This window comes from Sceloporus undulatus, chromosome 4 (genome assembly GCF_019175285.1).
Source record: "Sceloporus undulatus isolate JIND9_A2432 ecotype Alabama chromosome 4, SceUnd_v1.1, whole genome shotgun sequence".
NCBI lineage: Eukaryota > Metazoa > Chordata > Lepidosauria > Squamata > Phrynosomatidae > Sceloporus > Sceloporus undulatus.
In genome coordinates, this window is record NC_056525.1 from 92,357,453 (window position 1) to 92,373,534 (window position 16,082).

The following is a 16,082-nucleotide window of genomic DNA, read 5'->3' on the forward strand; positions in this document are numbered from 1 at the left end:
AGGAGCCATGTGGTGGCATGTCCAGCCACAAATGCACATTCCTGTATGCCCTGGAAGTTTGCCAGAAGTCCCACCCAGAAGTCCCAACCCACCCACCCATAAGTGACCACATCAGGTGACACCAACCCTAGTGGTGCCACTGGCAGTAAGCAAAGTTTCAGCTTCTCTAACAAGCCCCAGTTGGTAAGGGTGAACAATTGATTTTTTTTTCCTAGAGGGAAAAAGGTTTAAAAATTTCTCAGTTGCTTTGCCAATTGAAGGGAAATCAAATGGAAATTTCTGCCCCCTCTCCCACAGGTCACTTATGCCACACTCAAAGCCCCAAAGCATGCCCACTGGCCTCCCCCTGGCCACCCAAAATGGGCATTAAAGCACAGTTGAATTTTCACAATAGAAATTGTAGCAGAACAATGGTTGTTTTCTGTTAATAAAAGAAACACTGTAAAACCCGTCTCCCATGGGAGAACAGCAGAAGAGGAACAGTGTCACGTGATAAGCCCCAACTGAAGACACTATTATCCTGATGTATTTACCTGCCTTGTGTGATGAAGACCTTTGAAATTTTGACTAATTTTATTTCACTGATTTTAATGGTCCATTGATCATCTAAAATCCAATTACTCTTGCTTGTATGTCTGGCTTTCTCGTTATTAGAAGAATCACAGATTTTTAAGGGACCTTAAAGATCAATCAATTCCTTCTTTATAATAGAAATCCATATTTCAGACTTTGCTTAAAAAAAACTTTAATGAAGGAGAATGAACTGCCACCTTCTGTGGCAATTTTTTAAATGGTTGTACATCTCATACTATCATAAATTTATTCTTTGTGTGTGTGCATAGAGAGCATAATTAACTTTATGGTTGCCATAGTTGGAAACGACTTGAAGGCACACAATAACAATAACAAACAACAGCTTTACATATGCTTAGCCAAATAGCAGAGGGTCTAAGAAACCCTGTTAGTGAATTTCAAAGATGTGTATAGGGACAATAGCATGTGGTACAATGCATTTTGGTTCCTGATATGCATTGGTCCGATTGTGCATCAACCCCATTGCTCAATGGTCACATTACTCTATAGCTCTGCTATATAGTAACATTATTCTTTACTAGGTATGGACATTACAAAACTTCCCAATTCTTAAATTTAGCCTACATAAGTCCACATACAGGATTCCACCCTGCATCTTTAGTAATCTCTTGTTAATGGTAAACACATCAAACATTTTTGAGTTTGGAACCTTTATTGAGTTGTTTTTCCTTGAACTGGAGCCTTTAAAAAATTAATGTTAACATGCAGGACCAATTATTGTCATTAATAAAAAAAAATTCAAATAATTACTTACTTTTGTGATGGGTTCATTCCTATGGGATCCCATAGCAATCCCATTGCTATGTGCTGAATAAATTTCATTGCTGTGGGATTTTTAGCCTGACAGTACTAATGTCTGGTATGACATTTAAGTTTTAGAAAACAGTTATATGAGGATTGCTTAGCTATGTACATTAGAAGTATGTCTTCCGATAAATATATTTAATCTGAGTTAAATATATGATATTACTTCACCCCAAAGTCTTTGACAGTTTCTGAATAAATTCCTGGTGCTGGCATTAAAGTCTTATCCAATTTTGTGACCAATTATTGTATAATATCTGTGGGTTTAAAATGGCAGAAAAATAATGTGGCAGTTTCCCATCACAATGACGGTAAATGGGAAATGATGTGAAATTATGGTTATCAAAATGGCTAATATGGTGTTTAAATTATAACTTTGTTATGTTGATCTTCCTCTCACTAAAGGAGGTATTAATTAACCTTTTTAAAATAGACCCCATCACAACAGAGCAGCATTCTAGACAATGGACAGGAAGATGTTTCATCTGGCAGCCAATGGAATCCATATCCCCTTGGAAGGCGAGATGTACCACCAGAAACTGTTGCTAAAAAGGTAACATATATCACAAAAAAAGTAATATTGGAAACATATAAATAGACATTAGTGCTACTCTGGTGCTGATGTGGTCCACTGACCTCTTACCTATAATTAAGAAACTGAGAGTGGACCATGAGATTCTGAGTCTTGGCCCAGTTTCTCCCACTGACTTTAAGAGTGGCTGAATACTGCATTGCCATTAATCTTAACAGGTTTCCTCTTGGTCATAGCTTGACAGTAGAACTCGAATTTGATTAGCAAACCTGCATTAGCAGTACAGTAGACCCTTGGTATCCACTGGGATTTGTTTCCAGGACTCCCTGTCGATACCAAAATCCATGGATGCTCAAATCCATTAAATACATTGGCATAGTAAAAAGGTATCCTTTGTATAAAATCGAAAAATTGAGGTTTGTTATTTGGAATATACACACACACACACACATCCCTCCATATTTTCTGCATTGATATTTGTGGATTTGATTATTCACGGATTGGATTAATATGTTCTCTCTAGGAATATCTAGGTCTTCCAGTGCAAATCTATAGTCAACTTTAACTAAAAGTTGCCCTGAAAGACCTAGAGATTCCCTAGAGAGGAATATCTACTAGGCCTTTGTAGCTCCTCTAGTGCAACTCTGTGGTCAGTATCTGGCAGATGTTGACCACAGAGTTGCACTAGAGGACCTAGAGATTCCTAGAGAGGTCTCCTCTCAGGTAAAAACATGGTGTTTTTGTTATTTGCGGTTTTTTCCATATTCACGGGGGTCCTGTGCCCCTAACCCTAGTGAATATGGAGGAACAAGTGTATATGAATCTTTTCAAGCTGTGGAGAGTTGAATCTGTTGATAAAGAATCCTTGGATTCTGTATTTATTTATTGCAATATTTATGCCCAACCCTTTATCCAAAGATTTCAGGGTGGCATATAATAAAACCAATCCAACTTTTAGCATTGGCCATGATCAGTCATTGCTATTACGATGGTTACCCATAGTTAACATTGACTGGGAGAATTCACTTTTGAGTAGAAGGTAGCCCCACAGTGCTCTTCTGATCTGATATTTACTAATAAGTGACATCTGTCTGCACTGTTCTCATATCACTATCTTAGCTTCAGGAGGGGGAGAACAGGGTCACCTAATTTCTTGCTATCTTGGTTTGTAATCTGTAGAATTAAAATTTTACTTCAGTTTGTACTCCAAGTACCTATTTTTCAAGGCCCAGTCAGTTCTTCCACTGCTGGTGCTCTGTGATAAATGGCTGCTCCATCTGCTGGAATCTTCTTGGCACTAGCCACTGTTAATCTTCTTCGCCAACAGTTTGAATTGTATAGTTAATAGAAGATTCTCATCTTGAACGAATTAACTTTTGTTACAGATGTTAAAAAAGAATACATAAAGTACAATGAAATCTTGCAAAGCCTGCCTACACAATGGAGAGTATTTTTCCAATCAGAATAAGTAATTTTGTTTTTCTGCAAAAAATATTTATTTCCAGTTGATTAATATACAGTAGAAGCTGTTATGAATTCCTACACAGTAGCAATGTAAGGCTTTGCAAACAAAAAAGACCCTATTAAAATACATGAGAAAATGAATTATGAAAACTATTTACCTGCAATTCCCAGCTGATAGCTTTTTAGAATGCTGCTCTAGTAATGCTAATCTCCTTTAGTTGAATTTGACTTCTGATTATTTATTTTGCAATCATCATGGCTAAAAGTTTAAAATCCGACTCATGTGAAGCTGACTTTGCAGTAATTTGTTTGCCAAAGTTAGTGTGATTTTTAAAAGTATATAAAATGGGAATATTTTGTAACACAGCTTTATCATATTAATTCCAAAGTAAATTCCATTGTATACATTGGGGATTTTCGGGGACTGTTTCATTATTTTTTCTATGACTTTGTATTTGAAATTTTCCTTGTTGTTACCCACCTCGATCCTCTCTATTGGGAGAGGCAGGATACAAAAAAAATATTATTATTATTATCATCATTATCATTATTAAATTGAATCATACATCCTAGTTAAATGTGTTCAGACCTGGATTTTTTTTTTTTAATTGCACCTTCTAGCCTTTTTTCAGTTTGTGGCTTTTTGTAGGTGAAATGAGGAAAAGTTAAAGTTTTGCCAGGTTAGAGGTGCTGGTGATAGTTGGCAAGCATCTCTAACCTGACAAAACCTCAATCTTTCTATATGTTGCCTATTGAAAGCCACAAGCTGAAAAAAGGCCTCCATTGGCATATGTTGGAGTCATATATGTATACCCTGCAGCTTTTTCATGTATGGGAAAGTTACCATTGGCCATAGCTTTCCAGCACACCTACGCATCATTCTGCTGGTTCAGATGTGATACTAAAGTATATTATAGGACTGTTGCAATCACATTCTCCTTTTCTTGTCTACCATACACCACATGAATTGAACAGAAGAACCTTTTCCCATTTTTAAACTAACCAGACTTCTCCATTAGATTCAAAACTACTGTATTTTGATTAATTTATACTTACAATTAATAAGCTTAAACCAGGATCTAAAACCATTATTTAGCTTCTTTTGAACTAATTATATTTTAAAGTATCTAAAGTTATATATACCGGACTACAGCAAATATATATATATATATATATATATATATATACACAGTAAATTGCAAAATATAGTGTTTGCAGTGCAAGTGAAGACCTAGTCTTTCAAAGTATGTTTAATTGTGATGTATTTTTTATGAAAACATAAGAAAAACATTATCCTTCCATTTTATAATTGATTCTCCATGTGTTCTGTTCCAGATGTTGCCAAAGGAAGGACATTCACTATATTCAATGGCTAAATACATGGTTTTGGTGTTAGTTATGGTTTCTTACAGCTATAGAAAGCAAATGTCTGCATAATTATTGATTGGGGGTTTTTTTGGAGGGGGGGCTGTACAAGTTTTAATAATTGTTTGTTCCAGTTTTCTAAATTTCTCTCCTTATGTGTTAATATTATACACAGGCAGGCAGCCATATCCAGACTCTGATGGGATCACAAAGTCTACAGCATCGGAGCCGAGAGCAACCGTATGAGGGTAGCATGAATAAAGTAACCATCCAGCAGTATCAGCCACCACTGCCGATACAGATCCCTTCTCAGAGCACTCGGGCACCACAAGCGGGAAGATGTGTGATCCAGACTAAGGGGCAGAGGAGTGTGGATGGCTATCCAGAACAGGTGAGCATGATGAATGAAAGTATGAAAGGGTTTATTATTATTATTATATTTTGTGAAAGGTAGACATTTTGCTGAAAAAGTAAATTTTATGTCTTATACTAAGAGTGGAAAGATTTGAAAATATTTGAAAAATTGTTGAAAATTTTGTTTCTCGAAGACCAGGAAGCCCTGACAAGGAGACTTTTAGAGAGGTATCACTTTGTGGTTTAGACTTGTTTTGTGTGAAAGATATACATGGGTTTTTATGTACAGAAAAAGGCATTTTCCGCATAGAGATTCTTTTTGCACAGAAACTAATGTTTTTGTATAGGAAACTTGTTGTCTTCATAGACATTTTGTTTTCTGTGTAGAAAATGCTGATTCCACTCTAAACCCATGGTATAGACAAACTCTTTTTTAAGAATTTGACAGGATATAATTGTTTGATGCTGCTCACGATTATTTTTATCTTTATTGATATCAGAAGAAAAATATTTTTTCCATTCCTGGTTCTTTCCAGAGTTTAGATTTTTGACTAGATTTCTGTCAGATTTCTTTTAACATGAAAAAGTTTGATGAACTATTTCTTCTGAAATAGAAAATATTTTCAAAAAATTGTATCTATTCCTATTTTTATTGAATAAATATGATTGTGTTAAGTATTAATTTGGGTATTGTAATATTTAAATCCACAAGTTATTTCTTCAGTGATGTATGATAGCACCTAAAGTAGTCTCACTGAAATAATAATTGGAGCTAACATTTGTCAGGCAACTGCAATTTTTATGATGATTAATTTAATGCAAGCTTTTAGTCACACTTGTATCTTTTAAATATAGTTTTGTGTGAGGATAGAAAAGAATCCAGGCCTTGGATTTAGTATCAGTGGAGGAATAAGTGGACAAGGAAATCCATTCAAGCCTTCTGACAAGGTAAGACATTAATTCCTTACTTAAATTGACAATTAAAGAAAAACCTTAACAGCATTCCACACTGCAGCTGTATATTTTGTTCTGTAGTACTTAGTGGAAGTCACTGGGAAGCCACTGTTTCTTGGTGACCTCAAAATGCAACAGAAAGTTGGAAAGCATTTTTTTTCCCACATACAGAATTTATCTTAGATCCTGGTACAAGCAGTATCAACATCTGAACGCAAATAAGTTCTAACTTTCGAACATCTGGACTCAGATAAGCATTCTACCCATAGGCAAAATGAAATGTTTTTAGTAGGTTGCTATTCACAGTCATGAACTGTTGTCTTGTGCTGTTAGACCATAAATTCTCATTGTCAGAACTAACATAAGTAGTACTATATCCTCACTAAAAATATGGAAGATATATATATATATATATATATATATATATATATATATATATATATGAATTTTGTTTAAAATATAAGGCTAAATGTACTATTTCTTCCATATAACGTGTAGTGAATTCATATCCTGATGTCATTATGCTGTGTGTGTCAAGACCCTTGTCTCCACGATTGGGTGCTATACAGCTTGGAAAGGTGGACTGTTGGCTTGGGGATCTAATTCATTTTCTTCTACAACCCAACTTTCTGGATCAACCAGTGCCTAATAAAGGGGTGGGTAAAATGTATCCCTTAGATGTTGTAGCCAGCCATACACTTACAATTAAAGAATTCCAGATGTAGGCATTTGTTTTAGAAATGAACAGAACTCACATTCATTCCACAGAAAAATGCACTCTTACTTGTTCATTTCAGCAGTATAATGTATGTATATATATGGAATCATTTTCATGTTGCTGTTGCTAAACAGTTGGGAGTTACAAATCTCCTCCGTATATCCAGTTCTGCTTTCCTCCCAGCCCTTATACACAGGATCTTGATATTAAACCACAGTTGGTTACAGAAGGGTATGGGTCATTCTTCACATAGACATCTCTTTCCGTCAGTAACCCCATGTTAATTGCAACATCCCTTTTCACACTAGCAGGTCAGTTGAAGCCAATACTGAGTGGACTGAAGCCAAGGTCTGCCATGAAAATATTTTCACGCTGAATGGATTTAAACTTGCGATAAATGCATGCAGGAAAATTGTAATTATTTTAAATTGTTAGCAGTTCATTAGGGGGGAAATAAATAACATAGAATTCCTTTATAAGAAATCTCAACTCAGCAATTCCTTCATGTTATTTATTTCAACCAAATTAATAAAATATTTCCAAGGATTTTTCCCCCTTCAGAGCTGATATTTGGACTTTTTTCATTAATTGTTTCAGGTCTTTTCAGAAGTATTGTTTGGTTGTGTTTGGGGCTTTGAGTGAACCCATTCATCCAGTTAGGCATTTTCACACACACAGATATCTGAATGATTTTGGGCTCTCCCACCCCATGCATTTGGAACATGTTCCATTAATAGAAATGATTATGTGCACAAGTATCCACATTATTTTGTCAGTCGACCCTAATCCTACAGCAAGTCTCATACCAAAATATATACTATGCAGTGATAGTACATATGTGTGTGTGTGTTCGTACACACACATGCACTTCCACATTCATTCTTTTCCATTTTGGTATGCACTTTGAAACCCCTTAAGGTTTTGGTTTGCAAGCAGCATTTTCATATTTGTTAATCTGGAAGCATAATTTCTTGTTAAGGCTACCAGAAGGATTTGTCCTGCTTGTTAAAGGTCAGCAGTGAAGATTAAAATTTGTGTTGATGTGAAGGAACGGAATCAGGCAAGTTGCAGCACACACAACTACACAAGGTTCTTGTCATGGTGCATTTCATGCAAGTGCCTTTTAAAATTTTAATCCTGTGTTGGTACAGTTACGTACTTTTCTTAGTAACATACACTGTAGCTTTGAGCAATAGCAAAAATCATTATTTTCTGTATATGTCAGACTGTATTTGTTGAGATGACAGTGAGATGGCTGAGAAAATAGAGATAAATAGCAAATGTGAATTTTCACATTTTCTATTTATCTCCATGCACTAAAACCTGACTAAGCGCATGCAGCATTCCTGGAAAAACAGGATGAGATTTGGACTTTTTAATCTCACTGCATACTTTTGATTACTAGGTGTATGGATTGTCATAGAAATTGTTTGAGTTCTGTGTGGATGAGACGGATCAGCAAATACCTGAACATCCTATTCTTGAGGGTTACAGTGTGAGGGAGGAACAGGCACTGCATTCAGTCCTCTGCTCCTCTTGATTCTGACTACTGAATAAAACCTATCTTTGAGATTTTGGATCTGCTCAGCATCTCACTATTGTTCCTTCATATGAAAGAGATAGACTGATAATATCACTTAACACTAGCTTTTTCAGAGAAAAGAGAAAAAGTAAAGCTTTTTTTTTAAAGCATAATTATATCTTCATTGCAAATCCATAGTTCTTCTAGTTTTACTTTTAGCCATTCTTTCCTAAGAATTGCTGACAATTTTAGAGAGAAAGCTATTAGTCATGAGAATCAAAGGCAAAATCAGGTAGCAGACCAAATATGATTTGAGACTGTGGCCAAAGATCTAAAACACCACAGGGATAAAATTAAGATGGTCAGTGGAGTTTCAGAGTCTTGCCTTCCAAACCAATCCACTGAAAGTAAAAGTACAGATTGGCTAATTCAGCATTATTATTATTATTATTATTATTATTATTATTATTATTATTATTATATATAGGTAAAGCTATTGTTCTTGGTCATGTGGTAACATGCTCATAATTCTTAATTATTGTTAAATGGTAGTTAATACAGAATTTTAATACTCAACAAGTAGAATGGCTTACAGTTAGTATAATAATTAGGATCATTCATTCAGGCAGTCATCAATTCATACAGGTTGAGTCTCCCTTATCTGAAATTCTGAAATTTGAAATGCTCCAAAATCTAAAACCTTTGGAGCTACAACAAAAGTAACATAATATGTACTTTTGTAAGGCTGCAGAAGGACGCAAAGCTAGAGATAGAAATGAATGAATAACCAGGAACATCACTGCTACCAACGCTATGAAGACAGAAATGGGTAGCTGGAGAGATGCAGCTGGACAAAGTAACTCAGACTTTGGGCTCCCTCTTATTGCACAGGTTGCTGCTGCTGCTGAAGCTACTCTTCCTGGGTCCTATCCTGCAAGAGCCTTCTCCCAGCCTGCCTCCCATCGCCTTCCCTTGCTCCCGTAACCACTCCATTCATCAGAAGGTTCACTTTATTTTTCATGCATTTTTTAAAAAGCAAGTTTTTGAAATCTCCTCATGTGTCTTTCCAGCCATGCCTCTGGAGCATCATCTCTTTTGTGTTTCTTTGCAGCCTACAAATATTGCACCATTTTATTTTATATCTGATTGCTGTACAGGAGATCTCTGGGGAACCCTTCAGCCATCTGCTTCTGTCTTTGCGATAGTGGCAGTGGCAGCACTCCTGATCATTCATTCACAAGGCAGAAGCAGGACTAGCAAATATTCCAAAATCAAAAAAAGATAAAAAATGCAAAACACTTTTGGTCCTAAGTATTTAGGATAAGGGAGACTCAACCGTTATAAAAATCATTAGCTTAGTTCTTGATGATAGTATCCTAACCTCTGTTACTTCTGACTTATAGGGTATCTTTGTTACTAGGGTTCAGCCTGATGGGCCAGCATCTAACCTGCTCCAGCCTGGTGATAAGATTATTCAGGTAAGTAGGACATTTTATTTAACAAAAACATTATTTCAGTGTAAATATTCCATCATATATGCATGCTGCCATATTGTTGTTTCCCCTGCCTCCTTGCCCAAAGTAGGTTTCTGATAGCCTTAGAATATGATGGCAATCTGCACTGCTGAAATTCCTTCCCTTATAAGTAGGCATAATTCCAGGAATCAGTGGCCATAGAAGGGGTTCTTTGGGAATCTTTGGCCTTTAAAGAGCATAGTGACTGGAAGAGAAATTATGCAGATAAAATTTTATATAGTTAGCATGTCAGAGAGGAATAGGTTGTTTGCTTTATAGAGTTAGGTCATTGGTTACACATCAGGCTAAATTATAGGTTGGATTTTGCAATCTCTGAGTAGTGACATTTAGCATGTTATTTTTGTAAAATATTAGTATGAGAGTTGCCCAATGTGACCTTGGACATACATTGTTAATATATCTAACTTTGGTAAATTTTACATTAGCTTAATTTAAACTGAAATCAGCTGATGAAAAGATGTCTACATATGACTAATGTCAATACAAATGGTAGAACAAAGCTAATGATCCACACCATGTTTCTTCTCCTGCTAACTTGGAGAGAAAATTGAAGGTAATGCAAAGAGCCAATATTTTGAGCAACCAATTTTATTTGCTCTTTAGATTATAACGCACAGGTAGATAGACTTAATCAAGGAAGTCCTGATCTGGAATTTGCAAGTCTAGAGCAAGGATGTTGACAAACTTGTTAAAATTGGCTTGATAGCAATTAACAGGGAGAATAAGATTATAATAAGATTCAGTATGGGCAGATTGCATTTATGGCCATTTGTGTTGCCATTTTTTAAAATTAACTTACCTAGTTTTACAGAACATTCAAGAGAGCACAGGGATATATCCAGTTCGCATTTCTGCATACTCAAAATAAATTTTACCTATAGGCAAAATCTGAAATTGTGTAATCTATAGTATTAAAAGAGGATGCCCTGTACACTTTCCCCCCTACAGTTCATTTGGAGTTGCGTTTCCCCTTTGTTTTTTGTATAACCCCTTCTCATGCATATTTTTCACTTTATTATTGTGTGTCTTCAAATCATTTCCGACTTATGGTGGCTGCAAAGCGAACCTATCATAGGATTTTCTTGGAAAGATTTGTTCTGAGGAGGTTTGCCATTGCCTTCCCCTGAGGCTTAGAGCATGTGACTTGCCAAAGGCCAGCTAGCGGGTTTCATGGCCAAGCTGGGAATCAAAACCTGGTCCAACACTCAAACCACTATGCTACTATTCATTACTATTTTTCAGTACTGTAATTATAGCATCAAGGAGGTAAAAAGCTCTTACAGTATGAGGCATTAATTGAAAATACCACAGGTATTTTCTTCACCAGAGTTTGGTAAACTTTGCAAGAATTACTAAATGAAGTAGATTTATTTATTTAGAGTATTTATACTCTGCTCTTCAGCCACAAAGGCTCTCAGAGTGGTATATAAATTGTTAATTTGACAGTTCCCTGCCCTAAACCTTATAATTTAATCTCTTACATCTTGTCCTGGTTTATAACAATGTGGATGAGGCTGTTCCTTTGGGACATCTCTGCACTCACAGCTTCATGAGCCACAGTAAAGCAGTTACCTAATGCAACAGATTATAGGGAGTTGCAAATGTGTTGTCCCTGATCCTATCCCACTCTTCTGGGGAGCCTTTTAGAGCAGACAACTTCCTGAATGCCTGGCTCTTGAGGGGCCTTAGAAAAAGGTATTATGAAAGGAATTATTAGGAAAATTGACTGATGAACTTAACGTTATTACTTCTCCTATTAGGGCTTAGCTCTGAAGACTCTGAGTCAACCACTCAGATAGAAAACAGCTCTACAGGTGGCTGGCTGATGTTGGTGATAATTTCTGCTGGTACCTCTACATCCTTATTGTTTTGGGGAAGTACCAAGGAATGCTGTCACCACACCTTCCTTCCCCTTCTTTAGGAGACCATTGCCACGTCCTTGTCTCCTCTGGAATGGCAAGCAGATGTACTACTGTGGAGTGTACTTCCATAGTATCCTTATCTTTGATGGCTGTGCAAATGTGGGCACTGCCAGTGTCCTCCTCTTATGATGGGTATATGGATGCCACTAACATCTTCTCAGGGAGGAATTGGCCAGGAGGATACAGGCACAGGTTCTTCATTTACTGCCTTCTAAAGAAGCTGCCACCATTGTCATTTTGTCCACCATGCTCTCTTCCACTGTAGGTGAGGGACAGTTGCCACTGCTGTTACACCTTAATTTCTTCCTTATGTGATGGAGAGCTTGAATCACTCTTGCATGTATGCAACAGTAATTTCAGAGAGAGTTGAATATACAACCAGTCTTTAGCTATGCTTCCCACAGTTTTATCCTATATTACTGTATCACCAATTTGCATTATAAATACAGACAATTAAATCAGAATCATCCAGATATCATACCATTACAGTTCTTATGATTCCAAACTGACTCTTTTTTAAAGTAAATTTGTGTATGATCAGCTGTTAAGAAAGAATAAGGTTTTTTTTTCTTCTGCACTAAGTGATCTAGACATAACCAGTGATTTCCATAAAAGGATTAGAATAGTAGTGGTTATTGTGTGCCTTCAAGTTGTTTCATCCTAAAATAATCCTATCATGGGGTTTTCTGGGACTGAGAGTGTGTGATTTATCCAAGGTCAGTTAGTGTGTTTCCATGGCCAAGAGGGGAATCACACCCTGATCTCCAGAGTTATAGTTCAACACTTAAACCACTATACTACGCTGACCCTCATCAGAATAATACCTTGTAGAAACATACAAAAATAAACCAAGTATTTGCAAGTGAGGGTTGAGATAAGGATTCATAAAATGTGTGAGCCATAAGTCTAGTGTGATCCAGCACTCAGGAGATGACCAAGCTTTTTTAATAATATGGTTTCTCCAAGCCATGCAAAGGGAATACAACCTGTGTGTTTAGGGTTCACAGAATCCCCTAATCATTGTTACTGCACCAAGATGAGTGTGTTTTGTATATGCATCATCTGGCTTTACCTAGCAATTTAGAATGAGTGATAACATTGTGTGATCTCATTGGATGGCAAATAAAAGTATCACTATTTTATTGACTGACTGGGAGAAAAAAGAATCCTATAGAAGTGTTCCCTTAAGTTTTAGGTATCCTGATAGTAGCCTGTTGATTTATAGTCTGATACTTGTGGCATGGTGGTTTGAGTGTTGGACTACAATTCTGGAGACCAGAGTTCGATTCCCACTCAACCATGAAACCCACTGGGTGACCTTGAGATAGTTGGATTTTTGTCAGACTCAGAGGAAGGCAATGGCAAAAGCTTGTCAAAAAAGAAAAACCGTGATAGATTTGCTGTTGGTCACCATGGCCTGTTATAGACAGCCAAAATAAAGCTGCTTCGAGTCACTTTGGAGGTATGGTATTTCAATGATGCATGAGTCCTAAGAGTCTGGAAGCTTCACCAAAGCTGCATTCCAGTCCTTAGGAGTGAAGCGTGGCTTTGGTGCGGCCTTTGGACTCTTAGAACACAAGTATCATTGAAATACCATAACTCCAAAGTGACTCGAAGCAGCTTTATTTTGGCTGTCTGTAACAGGCCCATAAGTTGGAAATGACTTGAACACACACAGCACAGCAATACAATAAGGCCATATACAAGGAATACTTGTATTAAAATTGCTGTCTGTTTTACTGAGCTTGTTTCAGCAACATTCCGTACAGTTAAGCAATTGTTGAGATTGCAGAGTTGTTTATAAACTCAGCTTTATTGAGTGAGATACTCTCGCCAATCATGAGCAATATTTTGTATCATTAGGAATAGTATTCATTAAAGAGAGGTAATCTTATCCAGAACTGATATTTATGTATGCATATGCATATGTTAGTTTTTATAGCCTGCTTTGACACTCATAGGATTTCAAAGTAGCTTACAAAATTACAAAACAGCTTAAAAGTACAGTGGTAAAATCATTGTAGATAGTTAGATTGATCCCCTGGCTGAGCAACAAATCACCCAGGGCTAAAATTCCAGTGAAACAACATGTCAGAAGGGCTCTAGAATAGATGCCATAAGTATCTTTGAACAGATGGCACAGATCCCCTGCCTGATCAACAGATCACCCAGGGCATTGTTCTTTTTGTTTTGTTTTTTTACCAGTTTGCTGAATTTATATCATGTATGTGGTTACTAGACAGGATTTAGTTCATTTTTACCTGGGAATATTTGCTTGCAAATGGCAACTTCTGTTAAGGAAGCTAAGGTCCTCCTGCATGTGTTATTTTCTGCCTTGAACATGCTTGTCATAGACACACACACAGTCCTTCTCTTGGCTGTATTGCTCATTCATATTCACCCATCCACATTCCACATCTCCTGATCCTCTTTCTCTCATTTATTCCCAGCCCATCTCCTTTTCCATAGATACCAACAGAGCAAGTCTCTCAGTTGACTTTTATAGAAAAAACAAAAAGGAAAGAACTGCATACATTCTAGAGTTTGTTTTTTTAAGAATGAGATCTGAATTTGCAAAAATGCACAACAATTGATTTTCTACATATGTTTTAGCTATTTACATACTATCAGCTTCATTCTGTTTTTGTGTTTTGTAACCAGTCTAGTTAATGAAGTGATCTAATTTCATGTGCCATTTTCTGACATACCGCACTGCCCTCTTATAGTGCTGCTATTCCACTTTTACTGCTCTGGCTGCCTGCTGTGGCATTCTGAGGTTTGTAGTTCAGTGAGGCCTAAGTGCTCTCTTGCTGAGAATTCTAAATGCACCTCTTAAACTGCAAATCCCAGAGTGCAACAGGAGGCAGCCAGAGCAGTAAAAGTGGAATAGCAGCACTGTAAGAGTGTAGTGCAGTAATCTCCCTAATCTATCCAATATTCTCAATGTAGAATTAGAATCCAGTAGCAGACCTGGGTTGATAACTGGTCTTTTCCAAATGACTGTGGCATGATATATGTGGGTTAGTGCAGTTTACAAGAGATGTGGTTTGAGTCTTTTCCACAAGTGCTACTTTCCTTGTAGTCCATTGCCCATGGCTTTGCCATCTGCAGTGAAAAAACAAGCCTTTTGAGGTAGTCTGTTTTGGGCAGAGGCTATCACTATAGTAAAATTATTGAATTCAGTGTCTATTCAGAGATAGCATTCCTGTAAAACACTTCAGTTGTGAGAAAATTTAATCCTTGAAATCCTATTCTTTGTCTACTTCTTCCATGCAATCCTAGTCAACCACTCCACTTTTAGAAACCCAAAAAGTAATCAGAGGAAGGTTCATTCTTCCCTTGCTTACCAGTCTGTTCTTCTGATTTTCATTTTCTCAGCAATGACACAAATCCATATATTAGCTTTGAAACATCTAGGGTCCATTCCCACTGGCAGGATGAATCGCTTCCTGATTTGCTCTTGCCCCAGTTACGAAAGTGATTTCAAAAGACCCCTTGTTCCCACTTTGAAAGGGTTTTCCCCCCTTACCAACCTGGTCGCTTTTGGGGGGGGGGGGATATGATTGGTCATTCCCACTGGCAGCGCTACTTCAGAATCCCCCGTCAATCATCTGTGACATAAGTGGCAGACCGGCTTGGAAATGGGTCTCTTCCAGCAGGCCTTCCCAACCTAGCTCCTCTCCCCACATACTGTGTTTTTTGTTGCTCTGTTCACCAATTTTTCCCTAATTTTAATACTATTGTATTTTATTGTTTGTAAATTGTGATTATTTAATTGTACTTTTAGTATTGGGATGGGGGGTTGGGAAGGGACCATTTTGAATTTTATTGTATTTTCTATGTATTTTAATTGCTGTAACCCATGCGGATTCCTTGTCATTGGGTGGGCTATAAATAAATTATTATTATTATTATTATTATTATGGGGGTGAGGGTTGGAGGCTGAGAGAATGTGACCTGAAGCTGAGAGAGTGTGACCTAAGCCACCAGTTGCTGGGGCCAGGAAAGGCACCCCATGCAGGGACCCGAGCTTTCCCCATGCCTCCTCCTTTCCCTGGGCTCCCGCCACCTCTGCCAGAGAAAAGGAGTCATGGAGGCAGAAGCCAAGCCGAGGAGCCCACCATCTGCCCCCACCCGGCTGAGGAGCCCTCCCCCCAAGGACCCTGGCCCAGGCTCACCGCTTCTCCGCCTTGAGTCAGGCAGCTCTGGCCCTAGAGGGAGGTGGAAGACCAGGAGCCCACCCAGCCCAGCCTCTCTTGCACTCCGGCTGACCCGGGACTCAGGTAGGAAAGAACAGAAGGGAGGGAGGGCATGGGCG

At 37.6% G+C, this 16,082-nt stretch overlaps 1 protein-coding gene across 5 annotated transcripts in view; it reads left to right on the forward strand.

Annotated features, from left to right (window-relative positions):
• Positions 1-16,082, forward strand: part of LRRC7 (leucine rich repeat containing 7) — a 255,262-nt gene that overhangs the window by 221,186 nt on the left and 17,994 nt on the right. For 3 of the 5 annotated variants that reach the window (XM_042461793.1, XM_042461796.1, XM_042461794.1), the window contains 4 exons: positions 1,832-1,951; positions 4,935-5,150; positions 5,969-6,061; positions 9,711-9,785. In XM_042461793.1, coding sequence (XP_042317727.1) covers positions 1,832-1,951; positions 4,935-5,150; positions 5,969-6,061; positions 9,711-9,785 — 504 coding nt within the window. The remainder of the gene's footprint in view (positions 1-1,831; positions 1,952-4,934; positions 5,151-5,968; positions 6,062-9,710; positions 9,786-16,082) is intronic. The other 2 variants (XM_042461797.1, XM_042461798.1) reach the window with 1 other exon arrangement.